General features: G+C 36.9%; 1 protein-coding gene across 1 annotated transcript in view; it reads right to left on the minus strand.

Annotated features, from left to right (window-relative positions):
- Positions 1-5,076: 5,076 nt before the first annotated feature.
- The window catches only part of LOC124353634 (noggin-like), a 41,378-nt gene continuing 25,931 nt past the window's right edge, over positions 5,077-20,523 (minus strand). Inside the window, exons 2-4 of the mRNA XM_046803565.1 lie at positions 9,433-9,690; positions 6,491-6,807; positions 5,077-5,803 (exon numbers count right to left, since the gene is read on the minus strand). Coding sequence (XP_046659521.1) covers positions 5,617-5,803; positions 6,491-6,807; positions 9,433-9,690 — 762 coding nt within the window. The 3' untranslated portion in view covers positions 5,077-5,616. The remainder of the gene's footprint in view (positions 5,804-6,490; positions 6,808-9,432; positions 9,691-20,523) is intronic.

Genomic DNA, 20,523 nt, shown 5'->3' on the forward strand with positions numbered 1-20,523 from the left:
CTTGCCATTGTCTGGCCCTAGCCACTATACTCATTTAGTCTCAAGTCCTGTTTTCTGAACAGCTGATGACTGTCAATAATACTGTTGATATTGCTGCTGCCTGCTATAGAGAGATTATTGAGGTTAGGGACTGAGCTGTACTAATCAAAGTTTTATTCTACTTTTTAACAAAACGTTTTGGTATTAATATGGAAAGTAGGGGAAAGTTTATACTTTCCAAATTGAAAAACCTTAATACGTTCACTGAAGATAATCTGAAACCTGAAACTAATGATTGTCCTAGCAATCAATCAGTAGAAGTTCCACGAAGAAATTCCACTCCTTCACCGACTTTAACCGAATTAAAAGTAAGTATTTTTTAAATATGTTTACAAGCTAACAATATGTAAAACTTAAAGTAAAATTCGAATTTTATACTCAGACCTCAAGGAACAATTTTTTATTATTATTATTATTATTAGCCCTAGGTTTAGAACATTGTTGTGCCAATAGGAGAAAGTAGGCCTAAGTGTATGTTTGATTTTCAATTTTATTTCTAGGTATTGAATCCCAGATTGCACATCCATCCTCGTTTTACCTGACAATGACTCAACCCAATGGAATTTTAACATGCATGAAAGTGAAAATATCCAAGTTGAAAGAGAAACTAGTAAAGACGTACATCTTCTTAATTTCATTTCAACTCCAGTAGAACCAGGTGAGATTAGTAGGTACATAATACTCTAGGCTCAGTTTAAATAAATTTCAGTAAATTTTATGGTTGTTATAAAAATCTTTTTTGTGTAAATTACTGTTATGTTTAACCATTTAACCATATTGTAGCAGGTATTTACTCGGGGGCTTTAGCCTACCCTAGCAATAATTTTAGGTTCCCATTTCAATCGTGTTAAGCTGGGCCTAGACCTAGTACATTGTCATTAGACTGTAAATGCTGTAGTCGGTAGGGACAGAGAGCATTAATTTCATACGATAATAGTTATATTCTTAGGGTTCTTTGTCTTTCCGACTTGTTATTCTACCTAATTTAACATTCTACTACATGTTTAACAGAAATTATACTTCAATATGAAAAAACTTCGTGAGTGACGAGTAAATTACACATAATTACCAAAAACATGATAAAAATTCAATAGAAATCCACTTTAACGATATAATATTTTTATATCCACATTCTTTGTGTAGGCTATCTATATAATGAACTAATCAATGTTTTGGCGGAACATCAATTTAAAAAATTAAAATAAATTGGACAAAAACCGAGTGAATTTCTCTATTTCTTGAAGGCTGGGAACACTTGTAGGAAAGAAAGCTCTATGTTTATTAAAAGCAAAACACTTAAATAAAATTAAATATTCAAAATATCTTAACAATTTATTTTTCAGAGTCAAATGAATGGGAGCTAGAGACGATAACACAAGTGACAAACATGGAAACAAGAATCTGGAGCATCGACAACACTGGGAAGATTTAGATGATGCGCTATCTTCTGTGAGCGACCTATTTGAGAATGACATCGATGATCCAACATACACTCCACCTTCAGGTTCAGAGAGTGATTTCAACTTTAAGTAACGATTTAGAACAAGTACAAAGTCAATCTGTAAGTACAAATACTACAGCAAATAATAATAATATATAATACCTCTGGTACCATACACCGATTCAGATGACACGGAGAGCGAGTTACCGATAGTTACTCAACCTAAAAAATAAAGGAAGAAAAAGAATAAGGAATGAAAAAAAGTGGAAAAAAAACATTAGAAAGCAGGGACGAATTTCTGGAAAAGAGCATGTCAACTCTAAAGGAGATATTGTAAAAGAAAGAACTTTAAGACCTCCTTGTAAAACTACTTGTCGCTTGAAATGCTCTCAGCGCATAAGTCATGCACAAAGAGTACACATTCATTCTGACTATTATAATAGTGAAAGAAACTTAAGTTCTAAACGCCAGTATATAGTTTCTTGTATTACAACCAAGCCAATAGCCAGGTCACGACAAAGAGATGGTTCTAGAAATAGTAGAAAAACAGCCCATACTTATTTTCTCAAATGGGGATAACAATTTTGAAAAAGTTTGCAAACAATTTTTCTTGAACACACTAGTAATATCAGAAACATTTGTTAAGTTTGCTCTCTTAAAAACCCAAAGTACTGGTATGGTTGAACCAGACCATCGTGGCAAACATGTACCAGGAAACAAAATACCAGAGACAGCAAAGGATATCATAAGAAACCACATATCAAAATATCCAGCATATGAAAGTCACTATAGTAGGGAAAGGACAAACAAAAAATACTTGGGTAATGATTTAAACATTTCCATAATGTATACCATGTATGAAAATGAATGTAAAGAAAAAAATATCAAACCCGAAAAAGAAATGGTTATTTTCAGAAAATTTTCAATAGAGAATACAATTTGTCATTTCATTTGCCAGACAATGACACATGTGATTTTTGTGACAGAATTGATTGCCAATTAAAGAATGCAAACGGTGAGCAAAAAGAAAACCTTCAAGCAGAAAAGCAGAAGCATCTAGATGAAGCAGCACGTAGATACCATTTGAAAAAAGAAGATAAGCTTTTGGGGACAAGGAAATGAAAAATTTAAAGTTGTTATGGCAGACCTACAGAAGTGTCTTCCTACTCCAGCTCTCACAAACTGTCAAAGCTTCTACTTGAGAAAGCTCTGGACTCTAAACTACACCATTGACGACAGTAGTGGAAAGAAAACGTGGTGCATGATTTGGAATGAGACCACTGCAGGTAGAGGTGGAAGTGAGATGGCTTCTTGTTTGTTTACCTGGGCAAATGAAGAGCTCAATAAAAGCAGCATTGACACTCTGACTGTTTGGAACCGATAACTGCAGCGGTCCCAAAATAGAAATATTAATATGATTTTTATGTACATTTGGATTTTGAAAACTCTACCCAACATTAATGAAATAAACCACAAATTTTTATTAGTTGGGCATACACATATGGAGGTAGATGGTAAACATGGATTAATAGAAAAGAGCAAAAAAAGCATCTTAAAACTAAACACAATATTTACTACTAATGATTGGGCGAACTTCATCGCATCTTGTAGCAATAAAAAACCCATTCATTGTAAAGAAAAATGTCTCTTGAACACTTTCTTGATTTTCTTCTTTCGCTTACTAATAAAGATGGACCCATTAATAAACAGGAAAAAAAATACTATTGGAGAACCTTTCCTCATTTCCAACACAGTTTTGGTTACAGGTTCGAAGAGAAGAACTTGGTATACTGTACTATAAAACAAGCTTTGATGATGTTGATTTTAAAAGTGTGGATTTGAGAAGAAATAAGAGAAAAGAAACAATCATGCCTGAATCAGTTCCGAAACTAAGATCTGAGAAGAGGAAAATAAGTAATGAAAAATTCAGAGATTTAATGACAATCCTCCAGTGGGTCCCTGAAGAATACAAGGCTTACTTTGAGAACCTTCCACATGGGGCTAGTGAAAATGGACTTTCCAGATATCAGTTCAACATTATTAGATTAATTCTTACCTTATATTTATAGTTTTTATAAGCAGTGTAATAGTGTTTTATTGACGAAACAATGTATATTAGTTGCTAATGGAAAACAATGCTTAAGTCCAAATAGCATTAAAACAAATGTTTTTGATTTTAGAAAAAACAACTTTCCAGATGCCATTACAACATTGTTAGATAATATATTTTATTAGCATTGTAATAGTGTTTTTATTGACTAAACCATGTATATTGGTTGCTAATGGATACACTTAATTTGGTTGCTTAAGTCCAAGTAGCAATATAACATATGTTTTTGATTAGAGCCAAAATATCGTAAGTCCATTTTTAATGTAACAAAAAAATAATTACATAAAAATACTAAAGCAGTTTAATGCTTCTATAAACATAAGTAAGTTAACTTGTGAAGTAGAAACTAAACACAGTTCATAATTTTATAATAAAGAATAAACACAACTGTTCGTTAGTTTTTATGCTCTCCTGTAAAATCTACTAAATGTGACTTAGGCCCATATAGTTCTGAGGTACAGATATAAGAAGCGAATAATAATTATTACATAACACATTGTAATATTACCTATATATTATAAACATTCAGCTACATATTCCTACAATTATCCTAACTTTTTTCCTAATCGTACAGTCTTACACTTTCATTGTTATTATGTACAGCAACACGATCCAGTAAATACATTCATAACTTTAACTAAACACGATAACTGTAACTTCATATAACTATTTACATGGATTCATTTAGGCTTTAGTTAGATATGTAGCAATGAAATAGGTTAAACGACTATTACTATGACTTACAGACCACGTTTTACTTAAACGTGGTTTGATTTTGCAGAGAACTTATTACTTTAAGCTGCATCTGACAAAAAATTTAAAATCCAGCTGAATTTTAATTGGATATTTTCACTACTATGTACATGCAAAATTAAATATAGAATTTTGCTCAAAAATCCCAACGCTTTATGTAACAAACATTATTTTTGTTAAAATTAAAAACTGAGACAATATTGTGCGTTTGCTCATACCTTACTTCTAAAATAACAAAAATATATTAATATTCAAAAATACTTTCAAGCAAAACATTAACCTAAATTTAATACATTAAATAATTTTTCTTCTTTATTTTTTTCTTGCATTAATGTTAAAAATAATATTTTTATTTTAATAATTAATTGAAACTATAAGGAATTTCCTAGATTAATATAAAATATTTATTGTATTTCACACAAAAATATATGTAGTAAGGACCAGGGTAACTGCAACTTTATAAATGTGCCTTGCGAGTTACTTGATTATGCGACTTATTTTTGTGATAGATTAATTTATTTTTGTGATAAGCTTCTCGGGGAAAACTATATTTTAGGGGCCTTTTTATAAAACTGCTAAGTAAATTGTGCCATGTAAAACAGTCTATTAGCAATATAAGAAGTGTTATAAAAAATTGGTAGTTATAGAAAAATAAATATACGAGAAAAAAGACTTCAAACAAAAAAGTTAGTTTTATGGAAATGCATTACTGACAAAGAAACATTTTGTAAAAAAATTCACCAGTTAACCTGTGCAGAGGATTTTTTTTACAATAAACTGCTTTGTAAAGCCTAAATTTCTTAGAAAGACTATGATGATTGGTTTTTTGTTATGGATTCTCCGGCAACTTTGAGTTTTATAGTATGAGTATTACAGATACTATGTTATCGTAACGGTACAATATTCTGCATGATAACACTTTTAAAGGCTAAGTATGTTATAATTTTAGTTTATTCGTGTGAGATTATTTTTTTACTGCATATTTTAGATAATTTATCCCCTTAAATATAAACAAAAATAACAATTAAAAAAATTCGGTTTATTTATTTCAAAATATTCACTACCTATCCAATTACACATCACAACACTACGTGTTAGAATAAGCTGTGTAGCATGGTTTTCAAAGCAAACATATAGTTGCTTAAGCTTAAATCTATAATCATTCATGCTCTAATTTAATTTTCGCGCCAGGGCATAAGTTTCACGTAGCACTTGGAACTGTCTGATTTGAGAATCATCAATGAGTTCTATCTGCAAGAAAGTGTTCTTCAGTTCAAGAACAAGAACACATGCAGTCTTCTGGCACTGGGTACGGCACCTTTATCCACAGGCAACGGTACTTCTTCCTCTTCTTCCGCTTTGCGTTGGCCTCCTGGGAAGATTTCTGTCGCTCCGTGGTCGCCGTTGCCCAGACATTGTTCTCACTCTTCTTTCGTCTTCCGTGGGCGTTCTTCCTCAGCCTTAAAAGAAGTTACAGAAAGGTTAGTAAACGCTGTTTAGTTAGGAAACACATGGAAGAAGGAGATAGGGATGGACATTAATAATGAAGAAGCAACTGAAAGGTAAATGTTTAGACCGTTCAGTTAGTAATAAGTAATAATGAAGAAGCAACTGAGAGTCAAAAGTTTAGATCATTCAGTCAGTAATCAGTAATAATAAAGAAGCAACTGAAAGTCAAATGTTTAGATCATTCAGTCAGTAATCAGTAATCAGTAAGGAAGGAACTGAAAGTTAAAAGTTTATATCATTCAGTCAGTAATCAGTATTCAACTACTACCACAGGTGATTCACAAGGTCAAACCCAGATTACCACATTACTGATCCCATGCATAATTTATTTTGAAAATCCAATCTACGTAATTGGACAAATTTGAAACAGTGTGTTTAGAACTTGGCACAGATTTCAATAACAGGGCATTTTTCACCTAGTTTTCAAGCCATTTTACAATAATTATCAGAAATAAGAAGAGCTATCAAATCACTCATTTCGTGGCACATATTTAGGTGGGACACTTGTTTTCATCAATTTTTGGAAGACAGAGGTGGCTTTGAACATGGGTAAATTACTTCAAGTTAATCACCAACAAGGATCAACGAATTCTACAGCAAAGAGATGTATTGTTATTCACGACTGCATTGTTATTTACCTGCAGTGCCACCTGAGGACATTCAAGTTCCTCGCGACTCCCGGCACACAACGCATGCCTGGGGGCCAAGAACAGGTGGCATCCTCTGCGCACTCGCCTCTGCGCAGCCACCTCGGCCAGAAGTAGGCTCCCAAGTCGTTCCAGACGAAGCGGATGGGGCAGGTCGCCCTGCTGACCAGCCAGGACTTGACCATCTCGCGGTACTCTTGAGGAAGACCCTCTGGAAGCAACAGTTGGTCCGTACTCCCAGACGTCGAGTTGTTGAGGAGGGCCCTCAGAGCACGCACCGTCTTCCGCTCAGGCTCTTCCTCCGTGTCCTGGAAAATGGCAACTCAGTTTATAAAATTTCTAAAACATACTGATCACAGGGGATAAGATGTTCATCAATACCTAACCTTTCAAAAGTGGGGACATCCGTACGACTAAATTACGTTAATACTCTCTTGTGTATGATTGCAATGTTGCTACTTGTTATATCATTATCCTCAGGCATTTCTAGAAGTCTTTAGCCAAGTATTGCCCAACTCAGATTCTGATGACGGCATACTATAGATTGAAGTACCTCCAATCCATAGTACCCCCAATTAGTGGTATTGTGGGGTGCCTGTGCAAACAACCAGTTAATTGGAGTGCTAAAATTGTGGAAGGAAACTATTTGAATAATTGATCATTTGAATTTCAGACAGCCTTGTAAAGTAATCTTCAAAAAATTTCGGCTGTTGACTTTGCCAAGTTTCTACATTTTTGAAACAACTCTGTTCCGTATGTCTAAATGTGCCATGAGGACTGGCCAAGACATTCATTCGTATAAAACCGGAGGCAGAGGAAACTACCAGACTGGTAAACACAAAATGGTAGTTTATGAACATTGCCCTCACAGGCAGGTCTTCATTTCATCAACAAGCTGGAAAATTTTGATAAAGAATGCTGCGACACCCAATGTGCTAAAAACTCGTTTGAAACGCTTTTTAGCGACACAAGCATTTTATAATGTTACCGAGTTTTTGGCACATGACTGGGAGATCACCCAATTAGGAGATTGACTTCGGCGCTGTAGGTGGAAAATTGGCAAATGGATGAAGGATGCATATGAATGTTGAATTGTATGTCTGAGTGTGTTCCTGATGTGGTAAGAATGTACAACATTTTAGCTCTGAACTCGAATTGACTGTTACTATACATGTAAATCATGTCTTCGAAATAAAAATTGATTGATTGATCAATTTATTGATCATTGGTAGTGCCTAATTTGAACTACCAAAATGTCCGTATTAATCTATACGTCATGGTGCCATTAATGGTGCCGTTTTCAATTCCATTGCCCTCTTATGAAATGTTATTTTTAAGTCTCCTTCAGAACCTCAGTATTGTATAAAAACTAATTCTGGAGGATACAAAACCTTCTTCTACTGGTAATAACGCTCAAAGAAAAGTACGAACTGACTTGTTCTCTAATTTGACCATTTCGATCTGGAAGTCTCACTAAAAGAGATCCACCATCAAACCGGTGTTGATAACCCGACCTAACTGGGATTCAATCTTTTGAAGTAGTGCAAAATGGGACACTGAATTTGAACCACTTATTATCTTGTTTTTATCTGTAATTATCTTCCTCATTACATTATTCTAATTTTAATAATAACGTAATATGTTATTATTCGTTACCACAAAAAGAAATTTTACGGATATTTATTAATGAAAGTTAGGATTGGTAATAAATAAAAGTTGCCCCTCCACCAACAATTAACACCCTTCTCTTCCCTCCCAGCATTCAAGACCGATCTTTCATTACTGGGAGGTCGGGCAGTGAATAAGTTTAAAAAAAATCCATGACTGTTTCACTTATAGTATTCTGGGCATCTTCAGCTTTAATTACATTGTAATTTTATAATTGTATGTTTATTATTCACCAAGTTATCAGCGAATTTAGAAAGGTATGTCAGGGGATTTTCAGGATTGTGGAGCGCGTATTTCCAGGTGTTATTTGTTTTAATACTTCATTTCAAAGTTTTGCTCATAGTAATTCATTCAATGAGCAGGATAACCTCCTTACTAGTTGAAATGCAGCTGACATTTTTGTTTATTATTCACAGCTCAGTCTGAAGGCGTTTGAATACATAGATGGTCGCACAGGTTGAATTTATCAATGAGCAGTGATATTCAAGATAATAAATTTACTATAACTCGAAACACTGACAGTTTAAAGAATTTTTAGAGTGCAATATGGGCTATTTACTTTTATGCATCCAAAAATATCATGGTTACGAGCTATGCCCAAAAGGTTCTAAAAGGCGTGGAAGTTTTTGGACGCTGTCACAGTGCAACCACATAATCTCACAAAGCACAAAATCCTTTTCTTGATAGGTATGGAGGATATTAATTCTGTATTTAGGTTAAAACCTCAAAAATGTGTCAAGGTGTCTTCTTCAAGGCACACAAATGCGATGAATCTTCTAATAGCCTAATTTGGAAATGTTGACTAGGTTTTAAATTTTAGAAAAGCTAGGGGTACCTGGGCATCAGATTGTAGTAACTATGATAATGTCCTATAGAATGCGTGTCGAGAATGTTGAAAAGGCTATTGAGAACTCAAAAACATATATTGCAATATAAAAAAATAAATTAGGCAAGAAAAAATATTTTTTAACAAATCGCAATGACTTTATTTATCAATATGTTTTAGAAATTTGATTTGATGATTTATAATTAACAAAAACGTATAACATAATAAAATATATACCATTTAATTTATACCAAAGCCAGCAGGTTTAAAACAAAATGAAATTTTGTTTGTAAAGAAAGTGTTTCACTCGCGAGATAAAACAAAAAAAAAGAAAAGAAGGAAATTTCAGCTCTACTGAATATTTAAAAAATAACATGTGCCCTATAGGATCGTTTGACCCTCCTTGAACTTTATCCGTGCATGACGTATTTCTACTTACCGTTTTGGTGGCATGCCTCGCAGATCGCATCCACTTAGGGTCGTAGTCCTGCCCCAGGAGCGTGAGAAGGGTGGGCTCGTGGAGGTCGCGGCGGCGCGGCTTCAGGGCGGACTTGCGGGAGTTGGCCCAGAACTTGAGAGGGAGGGTGAGAGGCATGTCCGGTCCCAGGAGCAGGGCAGGAGAGGCCACCAGGCCGGTATGGTCGGGATCCGCGGCCTGACATGCCCCTAGTAACAGGAGAACTCCGCAGAACCACATCTGAAACAGAGGAGACTCTAAGTAAAGAACAAACGTTCTGAGGAAAGTAGGATGTATGCCAAACACTGTACTGCCAATGGCGCATTGCAGCGGGTACGGCAGTTATCGCAAAATCAAGCAACTGAATCAAACAACATCGAGCGTGGCTGCTGCTTGGACGGGTGGCCGCTGAGCGATCCTGTCCTTGCAAGCAGCCCGCCTGCCCGGCCGTTGGTGGTGGTTCGGAAGTCACCTTTAAACCGTTGGTCCCCAGGTTAAGTGTTACAGAGGGCTTCTTAGCCCTAACTGCGTCTGGTAAGTAAGACATTCTTTGACTTTCACTTTTGAATTTGATGTACCTGAAAGAACAATATCTAGTGTCAACCTACTTTTCTCCCACATTTACCTACAGGAATTAAAAATACATTCTGAGAACTAATAAATAATCTACAGTGAATTTTAATTACCTCACCACGATAATGTTGTCAGGCCCAAAGCAAACATCATTCAATGGTAAATGTTGGATCTTACCTGAAAAGAACTGTGAGGGACTAGCCTTGGGTTGCTATTGACTTTCAATAAAATTGTATTGCTGTTGACGCCTGATGCAATCAATTGGAAATCTAGAAAAACTGAAGATAAGTTATGATAGGGAGCTGTAACACATCAAGTAATAAAATCCAAAGACATTATATAAATAAAAATTAAATGTACGTTTATTAATATGAGTTTGATGACTTCTACCTAATTTAGTTCTTGACATGTATATATCGACACGGTGGACTATATCATTGAAATAAAATCAACGAAAGATATTTTTTATTGACTGTGTAATGGGGGTAAACATTTATTCCGGCTTAGTAACCAGATCTTACCGCATCTTACCAAACAGTAAAATACTATTTGTAGTTTTAATGGCTCTCGTTTTATCTTGAAAGATCTACTATGCTTGTGATGTTCCATTAGGGCAAAACGATACTAGCCAAACAACACAGCAAGGCGCAAATAATAACCTGTCCGTCACAAACAACATCGCAGTCTGCCATTAAAGTGCAGGACAGTAATAGTCCTCTACCATCGTTACATTGCACGTGTAAACGCCTCCTGAGTGAAACTCCATCCTGGCGACTGAGCGGTGCGGCCGATCCCCGACCAGATCCGGCGTCCCACCAGATCCTCGTAAAATAAAAGTGCCGCCCAACGACGAACCAAAATAGAGCTGCATCAGCCGGCCCACGCAAGTGAATGCAAAATATCCACCAATTATCTGAGAGACAAATAGTGGAGAACGGAAGTCCCCGAGTATCTCGGCCTCATCTAAATTGGAAGCTGACTGAGGATGTGGATAATTGGTGGCAGAGGCGGTGTTGACGGCGGCCGAGGGCGGGGGCGGCGGATCCGAGTCCCCGTATTCAACTCCTGCCCCCAAAACTACAAAGGCAGGGACGAGCTTTAGAAGATTTCCACAATAACCTGAAGACAATGCTAACATGGATTTGTAATACCTGATGATGCTGAAACAGCGATATCAAAATTCCTAGAAATGTTGAGGTTGTAATATCGTTCTTGATCTCCGTAAGCTCAATATCCATGGCATGATATCTCAGTTTTTGGAAATGATTTTGTATATATTATAACCAACTATTGGAAATAGCAAACACTGGCTGCTGTATTGAAAGCCTAGCAAAGATTCATATATAATGTTGCCAACAACATAATCGGAATCGAACAGAAAAAGGATGACAAAAGCATTAGATACAGATAGGAAGTCATCAGAGTATTTACAAAAATGGACGCTTTTAAATTGTCTAACCCCCAAACGTGGAATGAGACTTGGCCAAGAAACGTCCCGCAGCGTTAATTGTCTGCTTTTTCAGTCTAGAAAATCAAAAGTATCTGCCTTAGAGAACTGTCACAATCAAATCCAAATCAGACCTCTTCACTGAGGTTAATAACTAAGACCACTAACGGAATTGGCTCATAATAAGACACAATTCCGCCTGGTAGTTCCTAGGTTTAATTATCAGTATCTGCCTCATAGAACTGACATGATCAAATCCAAATCAGACCTCTTCACTGAAGTTAATAACTAGGAACACTTAACCACCTGGTAGTTCCTTGATCTAACCATCAATACCTGCTTCACAAAACTGTCAAGATCAAATCCAAATAAGATTTCTTTACTGATCTTAATAACTAGAACCCTTTTAACAGAATTGGCTATTAATACAGATTGTTCTCCTCCTGGTAATTGCTAGGTCTAACTATCGGATCGCGCTGTGAACAGTGACATAATTCTCCAAAACAGTCAAGAAATTAAACCAAAAACCCAACATGAACGACAGCAGAATGCAAACCTTGTATGAACCCCATCAAAGGAACCCCAGCCAATAATACATAGGCCGTCGACTTTTTTGCCATAGTCCAGACAGCATCGGACGAAACCGCCGCGTTGCCCCACAGCATACAGTATTATGACACCGTACAACAGCCATAGATTCAGTTACAACCTAGTTGGTATTACGTGCACAACACTCCCGCTGGTTGTATAAATTCATAGTTCGTATTCTAGTAGGTAGTCAGCTGATTAGAATGTGGAGAAACTGAATAACATGGCAGCATCATTACAAGGGCAAGAAAGTTCTCAAGGTTGGTGGATTTTTCCTTATCATACCCACTCACCGAAGTGCTCTACTGGCTCTTGATAAACAGGTCTTCTTTACCACTGTCCCAAGCAAGAGCATTTCTATCCCAAGAATTGTGCTCCACAACCGATTCGGATCATTCTTGCAATGATCGGGGATAATAATTATTTAAGCTTTCCACCTATCTTCAATTCAACTAAACATGATGAGAGCCAGTGCTACCTCTTGAGGAGCCGTCTGAGTGATTCTACGATCTCAGTTTTCCTGACGTCACTCCACCAAGTAAAAAACCGTGACCAATCCGTGACCAATCCGTGAATTATTAAAGGAATGCAAATGTTTTAAGTGCTACTGATATAAAAAACTTCATTACTCATCAAAGTTACAAATGCATGTACGCACCCACTTTCATCGACAACTACTCGACCTTCAAATTCATGCTTTGACATAAATAATCGTGGCGTGGAAAAACGGTCCTGAACTATGTCCGTGACGGTGGATTTTTATCTACTCGCCATCTACTGTAAGCGCATTTGAATTTCTTTATTGTTGAAAAGGTTTCAAACGAATACGTTTTATTAAGGTCAGTTGTACCCTTGCGTGGTAAAGGGATGGAATTTGGTATTGCAAATTTGATTTCAAGAGGTCACCATTATAGTCAATACTGGAATCCTTATGGGTTCAACTGTTTTCCTTGACTGTTGGTCTTCACGTTGTGCACCATTATCTAAACCTATCATCCGCTTCTCTAGCCTTTAATAATATGGACTTGGATACGTCTGATCTCAAGATAGGAACTGGAGAATACCAAAATGGGTGGAACCGAAGGCGACACCCACTGTAAAAGTTCAACCAGGTCAACGGAGACGATAGGTCTTATCAAAATTAGGTTAACAATGTGTAACATTGGCAGTATAAAAAGTAATAAAGACGAAATTCACAATAAATACCAAACTGTAAAGGTTGTAAATTAACAACATCAAAGTTTAAAAGCTCATGAAAGATTTAAAGAAGATTATCCAAGTCAACGGAGAAGATAGGTCTACCAGTGCAGTATCGAATTAGGTTGGACAAGATGAAACATTGGCAGTATGAAAGTAATAAGGATGACATTTAAAACAAATACCAAACTTTAAAGGTTGTAAATTAACAACATCAAAGTTTAAAAGCTCATGAAAGATTTAAAGAAGATTATCCAAGTCAACGGAGAAGATAGGTCTACCAGTGCAGTATCGAATTAGGTTGGACAAGATGAAACATTGGCAGTATGAAAGTAATAAGGATGACATTTAAAACAAATACCAAACTGTAAAGGTTGTAAATTAACAACATCAAAGTTTGAAAGCTCGTGGAATATTTAAAGAAGATTATCAACGAAGAGATGAAAGAAGAAGGAAGACGTAATGAAGGGAGTTATTTTTACATCAATTTACATCAATAAAAATTTCGCTTCAAAGATGTCGTAGGTTGTTATGTAATTTATGTATGTTGTTTAGGACTCTCAAAGAATATACTAGCCGTTTCACTCGTTTTAAGATCTATGATCAGTCAACAGAATGTTTTGGAGTACTAGGACTGGCCACTGGATCGTGCTTTTTCCAATTGTTTTTTTTTTTTAGTTTCTGTGATGATTGTACTGCTTTTTGGCAGCCGTAGGTAAGATAGTTAACGCAACATTAGTGGAAATTGTTCACCTGTTTAATTTTGTGCAAGTGAATTTCAAGATCAGTCCAAAAGTTTATGAAAAGACAACAGCACTTGAATCATGTCTATTGATCAAAGGACATTACTGTGTAGTCCAGACCGGCGTTTTCGCATATCTCTTCCGCAAAATCTTGATAAATAGGACTAATAATGGTGTGGGACTGACTAACATTAATCGTCCTCTCAATATGGCAACTTGACGGGCGACATTCCCGTGCAGCGATTGGCTACTTCGCACCCAAGAATGCTGCAAGAAACGGTGCAAAAAATAGTTGACGTGCAAGAATCCGTTAATGTGTTCTGTATAATGTTACCTGTTAAGTGCGAACATTATCACGCTGGCATTATAAACCCGTTGATTGAGTTGCCACAAGGTGTGAATAAATGCATACCAAGCATTTTATGCGACACGTAGCGGAATTTCATATTTTCTCCCCAGGAGGGTTCACTTCTGGCTGGTTTATACCTTCCAGTTAAACTCACACTGGGCACATCAAAAACCGATGTGTCACTTAAATCTGGGCAGCCTTATGGATGTCCAGGAGCGACACATCACTAACAGTAAATGTCGATATTCTGGGTTGCAAGGGCAGGGGTAGTTCGATAGTTCTAGTCTACTGCGGGAGATGACTGTTGGGAGTTACTGGGGATCTCTAAGAGTCAAAGGTTCTTGCTAGCCTGGACATTAAGGTCGTGTCACCCCCTGCCTGCTTTGACTAGAGAGGCTGACTCAAAGCTGGTTCATTCTTAACACGTATGAAATGCGCATTATACGTAATAAACTGAGCAGTTATTTTGCATTAAAATAGTGAGAAAGTTATTGCTTAACAAGCCAAAAGCGCGCACATACGCACGCACATATGACCGTTTTTAATGAGTAAAATACTGTATTTTTACTGTTTTATTTAGTTGAGAGGCAAGAGTTTTGGAGCGGAAATTCACTGCAAAAATTTAAATTTTATTTACTCCGTCAAGCACATATAGATTTCGTATAATTCGGTCTGTATAAAATAGTTTCGATTTGCTCTTTTCTTGGCGCCGGGTTGTTAAAAACCTAACATTTATAACTTTCGTTTATGCAATTGAATAAACCGATACAAAAGACTTGATAGAACCTAACAGAAGTCTTTACCGAACTGACTGTAACCTATCCCGGACTTAGTGCCCTTCGTAATTCTTATCCCTTTCACCTTGTGACTCCAAATTAAGAGTTTTTCCTTGACTTTCAAATCTCTGAGACATTTCTATCAAGGACCTATCACACAGCTGGACGGACACACAGACAACGATTTTAAGAAGAGTCCGTTGGGCCTTCGCATGCGTACGATGGTGATTAGTATTCAGTTATTACAGTAAATAACATGGCATGGTATTTGTAGTTTATTCTTCGTAAATTGCGTTTAAAACGATAACTTTCGAGGGAGACTGATGCTCAGAGGGAAAATTGTACCTCTATGGCTCTATGTAAACTTTATAGCTCTCCTAATGGAAATGCAGGTGTTAAGGACATTTTTAGACAACATGTGTGAGCAGTTATTATATTGCTTGTCTAAGGTTGAATTTTACAATTAAATTCCATAATACTTAAGCTGTTGATTCTAATTTACTGAGGATGTTTTATGTTTGTTTCCAATTTCGGAGACTATATTTTATTGTAAAATTCCAACCTTCCAAGTGACATAAAAAGTAACAGAAGTAGGACGGAACCTTGTGGAACCCCATATATAATGGTTTGATGTTATATTACATAAAAATACCTACCGTACTTATCCTTAATTGAATTTAAATTTCAACTTTTTAACCTTGTTTCCTTTCTTATAGATAAAGGTAAACCATTATAAACACTGATCGGTGTATTTCAATTAAACTTTCACGTGGAACTCTGTCAATGCTCAGAAAAAACTCCAGAAGTGACAAATTTCAAATGTCAGATAAATAAGTATACACTACGAGACAAGATTAAGACTACTTTCAGGTCAAGTTGTAGTAAAAATAGAAGGTAGGTCTTAGCGAGAAAACAAACAAAACAGATCTTTCCTCATAATTTAGGGATGATTGCGTAATAATAACATATACCCATGCGCCCTGGTTGCACACCTTGGAACTTTGGACTGATGTAGCTAATGAACTTTTCTACTGAGAGGACGGGTACCTTATCCATATTTGCCTTGATAACGATTGGTTTTTTATGGAGGAAACGTACACAGACAGAGTAGACCTAACCTGTGCAATACAATAGTAACTAGGTGAACTAGTGGTTATACATTTCAATTTTTATTGGTGACACAGCTTTAATGTTTTTATTACCATTATGTCTCCAATTTAAAATTAGAAACTCTTCATTTTCCTACAGGAGCAGTGGCATAACCCGTCTTTCAAAGTTTGTAAAAGACTGTGTGCCGTAAAACATAGACGCTAAAGAGAAGAATGCCGGGAGATATTGCAGGATACACTGTAGCCTGTTGCAGCCCTTGCTGACTAATTGACTACCAGAGAATGCTGGCTGCCCGACCGCTGGTAGGGTCAGGGTCGTTATGCTATAAATCTGCCTTCTCCCCGCCCACGCCACACCGCGCTAGTCGCGCTGCCTGGAGAAAGCTACTCCAGGTCCAGTCCAGTACTGGAGCTGTCCAGACTCCTGAGGTTGTCACTGTCCTGTAGGTGTCAGATTGACTACCGTATTAAAGTCATTTTATTGGTTGGGTATTGCTGCTTGAAACTATTTAGTTTGGTATATTTTTGTACATTCTATGACTATTTAGTATCAAAAAATAATAAATGACGCCGTTTGGCGACATTAGCATATAGCTCCGTGGTGAATACAATATGCGGGTAACGCCAATTGGTGTTTTATCCGACAATTTTCTTTTGGTCAGTGATGAGTTAAAGCGTATCAAGTCCTAAACATACGCACTGAATAAAATCAAGTTTGTGTTCTAGCAGTATATGTATCATCATAAATACACGAACTTTAATCTAAATTTAATTCTTATGATAAACGTTGAAACACTCTCCGAGGTATGAAGCATTTCTTCACGTGTCTGACAAAAGTGTGTAGTGCCCCTCCATTGGTTTCACTAATTTTAAATGATTTGGATCATGCGGTTAGCGGTTCTTATTCTTATAGTCACGTGTCTGACAAAAGTATGTAGTACCCCTCCATAGATTTCACTAATTGTTCAATGATTTGAATCATGCGGTTAGCGGTTCTTATTCTTATTGTCACGTGACTGACAAAAGTATGTAGTACCCCTCCATCCATTTCACTAATTCCTAAATCGATTTGGATCACGCGGTTAGCAGTTCTTTATATTACTTATGGCGTAAAACTAAGAAACGTCCTACATGAAAACGACACGTGCAGGATAATGTCCCAGACAACACACCAAACTAATCGAGGTCAGCTGTTGACCCAGACTAAATGATAACGTTGAAACTTTTCGGGAAGCAAATTTCCCGCCCAAAACGCCAAATGCGTGGACCACATTTGCTTCAGCTTCACATGACGCAAATTCGAGTTTCACACTGAATGTGTTAAAGAGTATAGACACTAGATGGCCTGTTTGACAAATATGGAACGTTAGGTTCGAGGCTAGACCACGACTTCTTGAGGTGACTCCACCCTGGACAAGAACTCACGTTTCGACCTCAAGGTCCTGACCATGTGAGTCATACTGACTCAAACTTAACACCAGAATGAGAGTCTTATAGTTACCTTTATAATCGCAAATATCTTATTATCAAATTACTGGCAGTTACCCGCGGCTTCACACTCGATTCGGTTCTGAAAAACAGGGACACCCTATGGGGACATGTTGTTTTTAAATGACGTTCTAAACACTTCTGAGATAAACGAAAAGTCATTGATAGAGACTTCAATCGCCTGATCCAGTATGTATTTAAGATTTAAAGAGCAGTTTTTTGGGACTGTGAAGTCGGAGTTAAACTATTTTAAACATACCTGTAACATAACTCAAATGTCTTTTCAGTGTTTAATGATGTTTGAATAAATAGTTCCAACGATTTCGGTAACAATCGAATTATTTTAGGCCACTGTAGAGAAATTCTAAAGTTAGAATCCTCAGCTCTTCAGTCAATGTACTAACAATTTAATAAATTATGAGGCTCTATGTACATATTTTGTGTATACATATTTTTAATGTTTACGATTAAGATCTGTAGGTTTTGAGTGAAATTTCGAATTACTACTTTATTAGGCTTTTCGCTTGTTGAGTTCGCTTTGTTGGGCCGATCAAGGAAATGTATACATACGTAGGTCTGAGAAGCCTAAATCTGTCCAAGAAACAACTTGTCTTAAAATCTGTAGTACTGATCAAGCACTGCATACTTATTTGCTAAAGTTCCAATTTTATTATCTCAATAACCTCAGTTCTCAACAGCGATTGCAGACAATGTTGAAATAAGAAGTGTAGTTACTTTTAAGCTTATACACTATGCTTTCAAAATTACAAATGTAAAGAAATTTAAAGTGGTACTTAAATTAACTAAACATATGATAGCGTTGTCATATTATGTTTATGTATAACAGTTGAATAAATTTCAACAGGCTCTATCCATTTATGGAATTAATTTCTTATGGAATATTCACACCTATAGAGGCCAGCGGGGCGTAGCCCGGGAAATTTTCAAAATAGGATTAGAATAAGATAGGATGTCTATGTACATTTCCAGTACAATATAAATTTTAGATCAGTCGTTTTTCATTATAGCATCAAGAAATTATTAATTTTATTAAAACTGAAGAAATTTTATTTCATTGCTTTTCTCTGTTGTTGCCATTTTTTGTAAGGCTATACCAAACGCTGATTGAGATGGCACAGACCAAACTTTTACTAGCACCTAACAACCTCTGCGTTATTACTATTTATCCAAAATCCTCTCTTCTTGATCCACAACCACGGTAGCCTACACAAACAACGACGATCTTGTACAGTGTTGCCGTTACTCAGGGACCAAACCTTGACCGAGAAGGTCGTGAGGGCGAAGACCGACGGACGTGGCTTCTCAGCAGCTGTCAAGAAGATCAGCTGAGTGACGCAGGTGCGGGCGTGGATAATCAATCTACTGTGACCGCCAAGCCATCCCTTCCCGCCAAGCCGCGCCACACCGTTCTGTACGCGCCAGGCTGTCTGGCACCTTCTTGTAGTCGACTTCTCTTTGTGTTTTAATTCTTGGATCCACTGGAGCCACCATTCCATCAAGAACAGCCTCACCATGATGTTCTTGAAACATTTCTGGATAGTGGGGCCACTATTCCATCAGGAACAGCCTCGCTGTGATGTTCTTGAAACATTTCTGGATAGTGGGGCCACTATTCCATCAGGAACAGCCTCGCTGTGATGTTCTTGAAACATTTCTGGATAGTGGGGCCACTATTCCATCAGGAACAGCCTCGCTGTGATGTTCTTGAAACATTTCTGGATGGTGGGGCCACTATTCCATCAGGAACAGCCTCGCTGTGATGTTCTTGAAAAATTTCTGGATAGTGAGGCCACTATTCCATCAGGAACAGCCTCACCGTGATGTTCTTGAAAATATTTCTGGATGGTTGGGCCACTATTTCATCAGGAACAGCCTCACCATGATGTTCTTGAAACATTTCTGGATAATGGGGCCACTATTCCATCAGGAACAGCCTCACCGTGATGTTCTTGAAATATTTCTGGATGGATGGTTGGGCCACTATTTCATCAGGAACAGCCTCACCATGATGTTCTTGGAACATTTCTGGATGGTGGGGCCATTATTCCATCAGGAACAGCCTCACCATGATGTTCTTGAAACATTTATGGATGGTGGGGCCACTATTCAATCTGGAACAGCCTCACCGTGATGTCCTTCAAACATTTCTGGATGTCATTAGTTTAACTTTTGGACACCAATGAGACCCAAAGTCTTTTGGAATTGTGTAACCACTTCTCAGTGGTCATGCCATCAGCGTACATCTATCTACTTCTCTGGCTTAATATTTTATTCTATGAGGACTATGCAAGTACAGTGAGGAATCTTGCTGATCTTGATTCTTAGTTAGCTTAGATGTAAGTTTGGTAAATGGGTAAAACAACTCGTTTAAATCGAAGTTGAAGGAACACTGGAATTGAGGCAACTTCTGGTAATTGTTAATCCAACAATCAACAAAGTTTTTACGGTATTAACTTCATGATTTTAATATAAAATGGCAAAAGTATCAAAAACACATTATACTAATTCCAAAATAAAATAAAAATATTTCAGTTCTTAATATCTAAATTTTACGGTTCACACCACGTCGAGACTTATACACTAATACGATTTGTAAGATGTCGGCCAGGCTGTGGCGAGCTATCATCGGTTTAATGGGTGCTAAACCGAAACTAGCAATAATACATTTCCGTCTGTACAGGTGAGTAAAAGGGGGCGTGATTTACTGAACCTTGACCAATCAACGACCAGTATGAATAACAGCAATCACGTTCTTTATCACAGGTTGCCAGCTTTTGGACAA

Source organism: Homalodisca vitripennis, chromosome 2, assembly GCF_021130785.1.
Source record: "Homalodisca vitripennis isolate AUS2020 chromosome 2, UT_GWSS_2.1, whole genome shotgun sequence".
Classification (NCBI taxonomy): Eukaryota; Metazoa; Arthropoda; class Insecta; order Hemiptera; family Cicadellidae; genus Homalodisca; species Homalodisca vitripennis.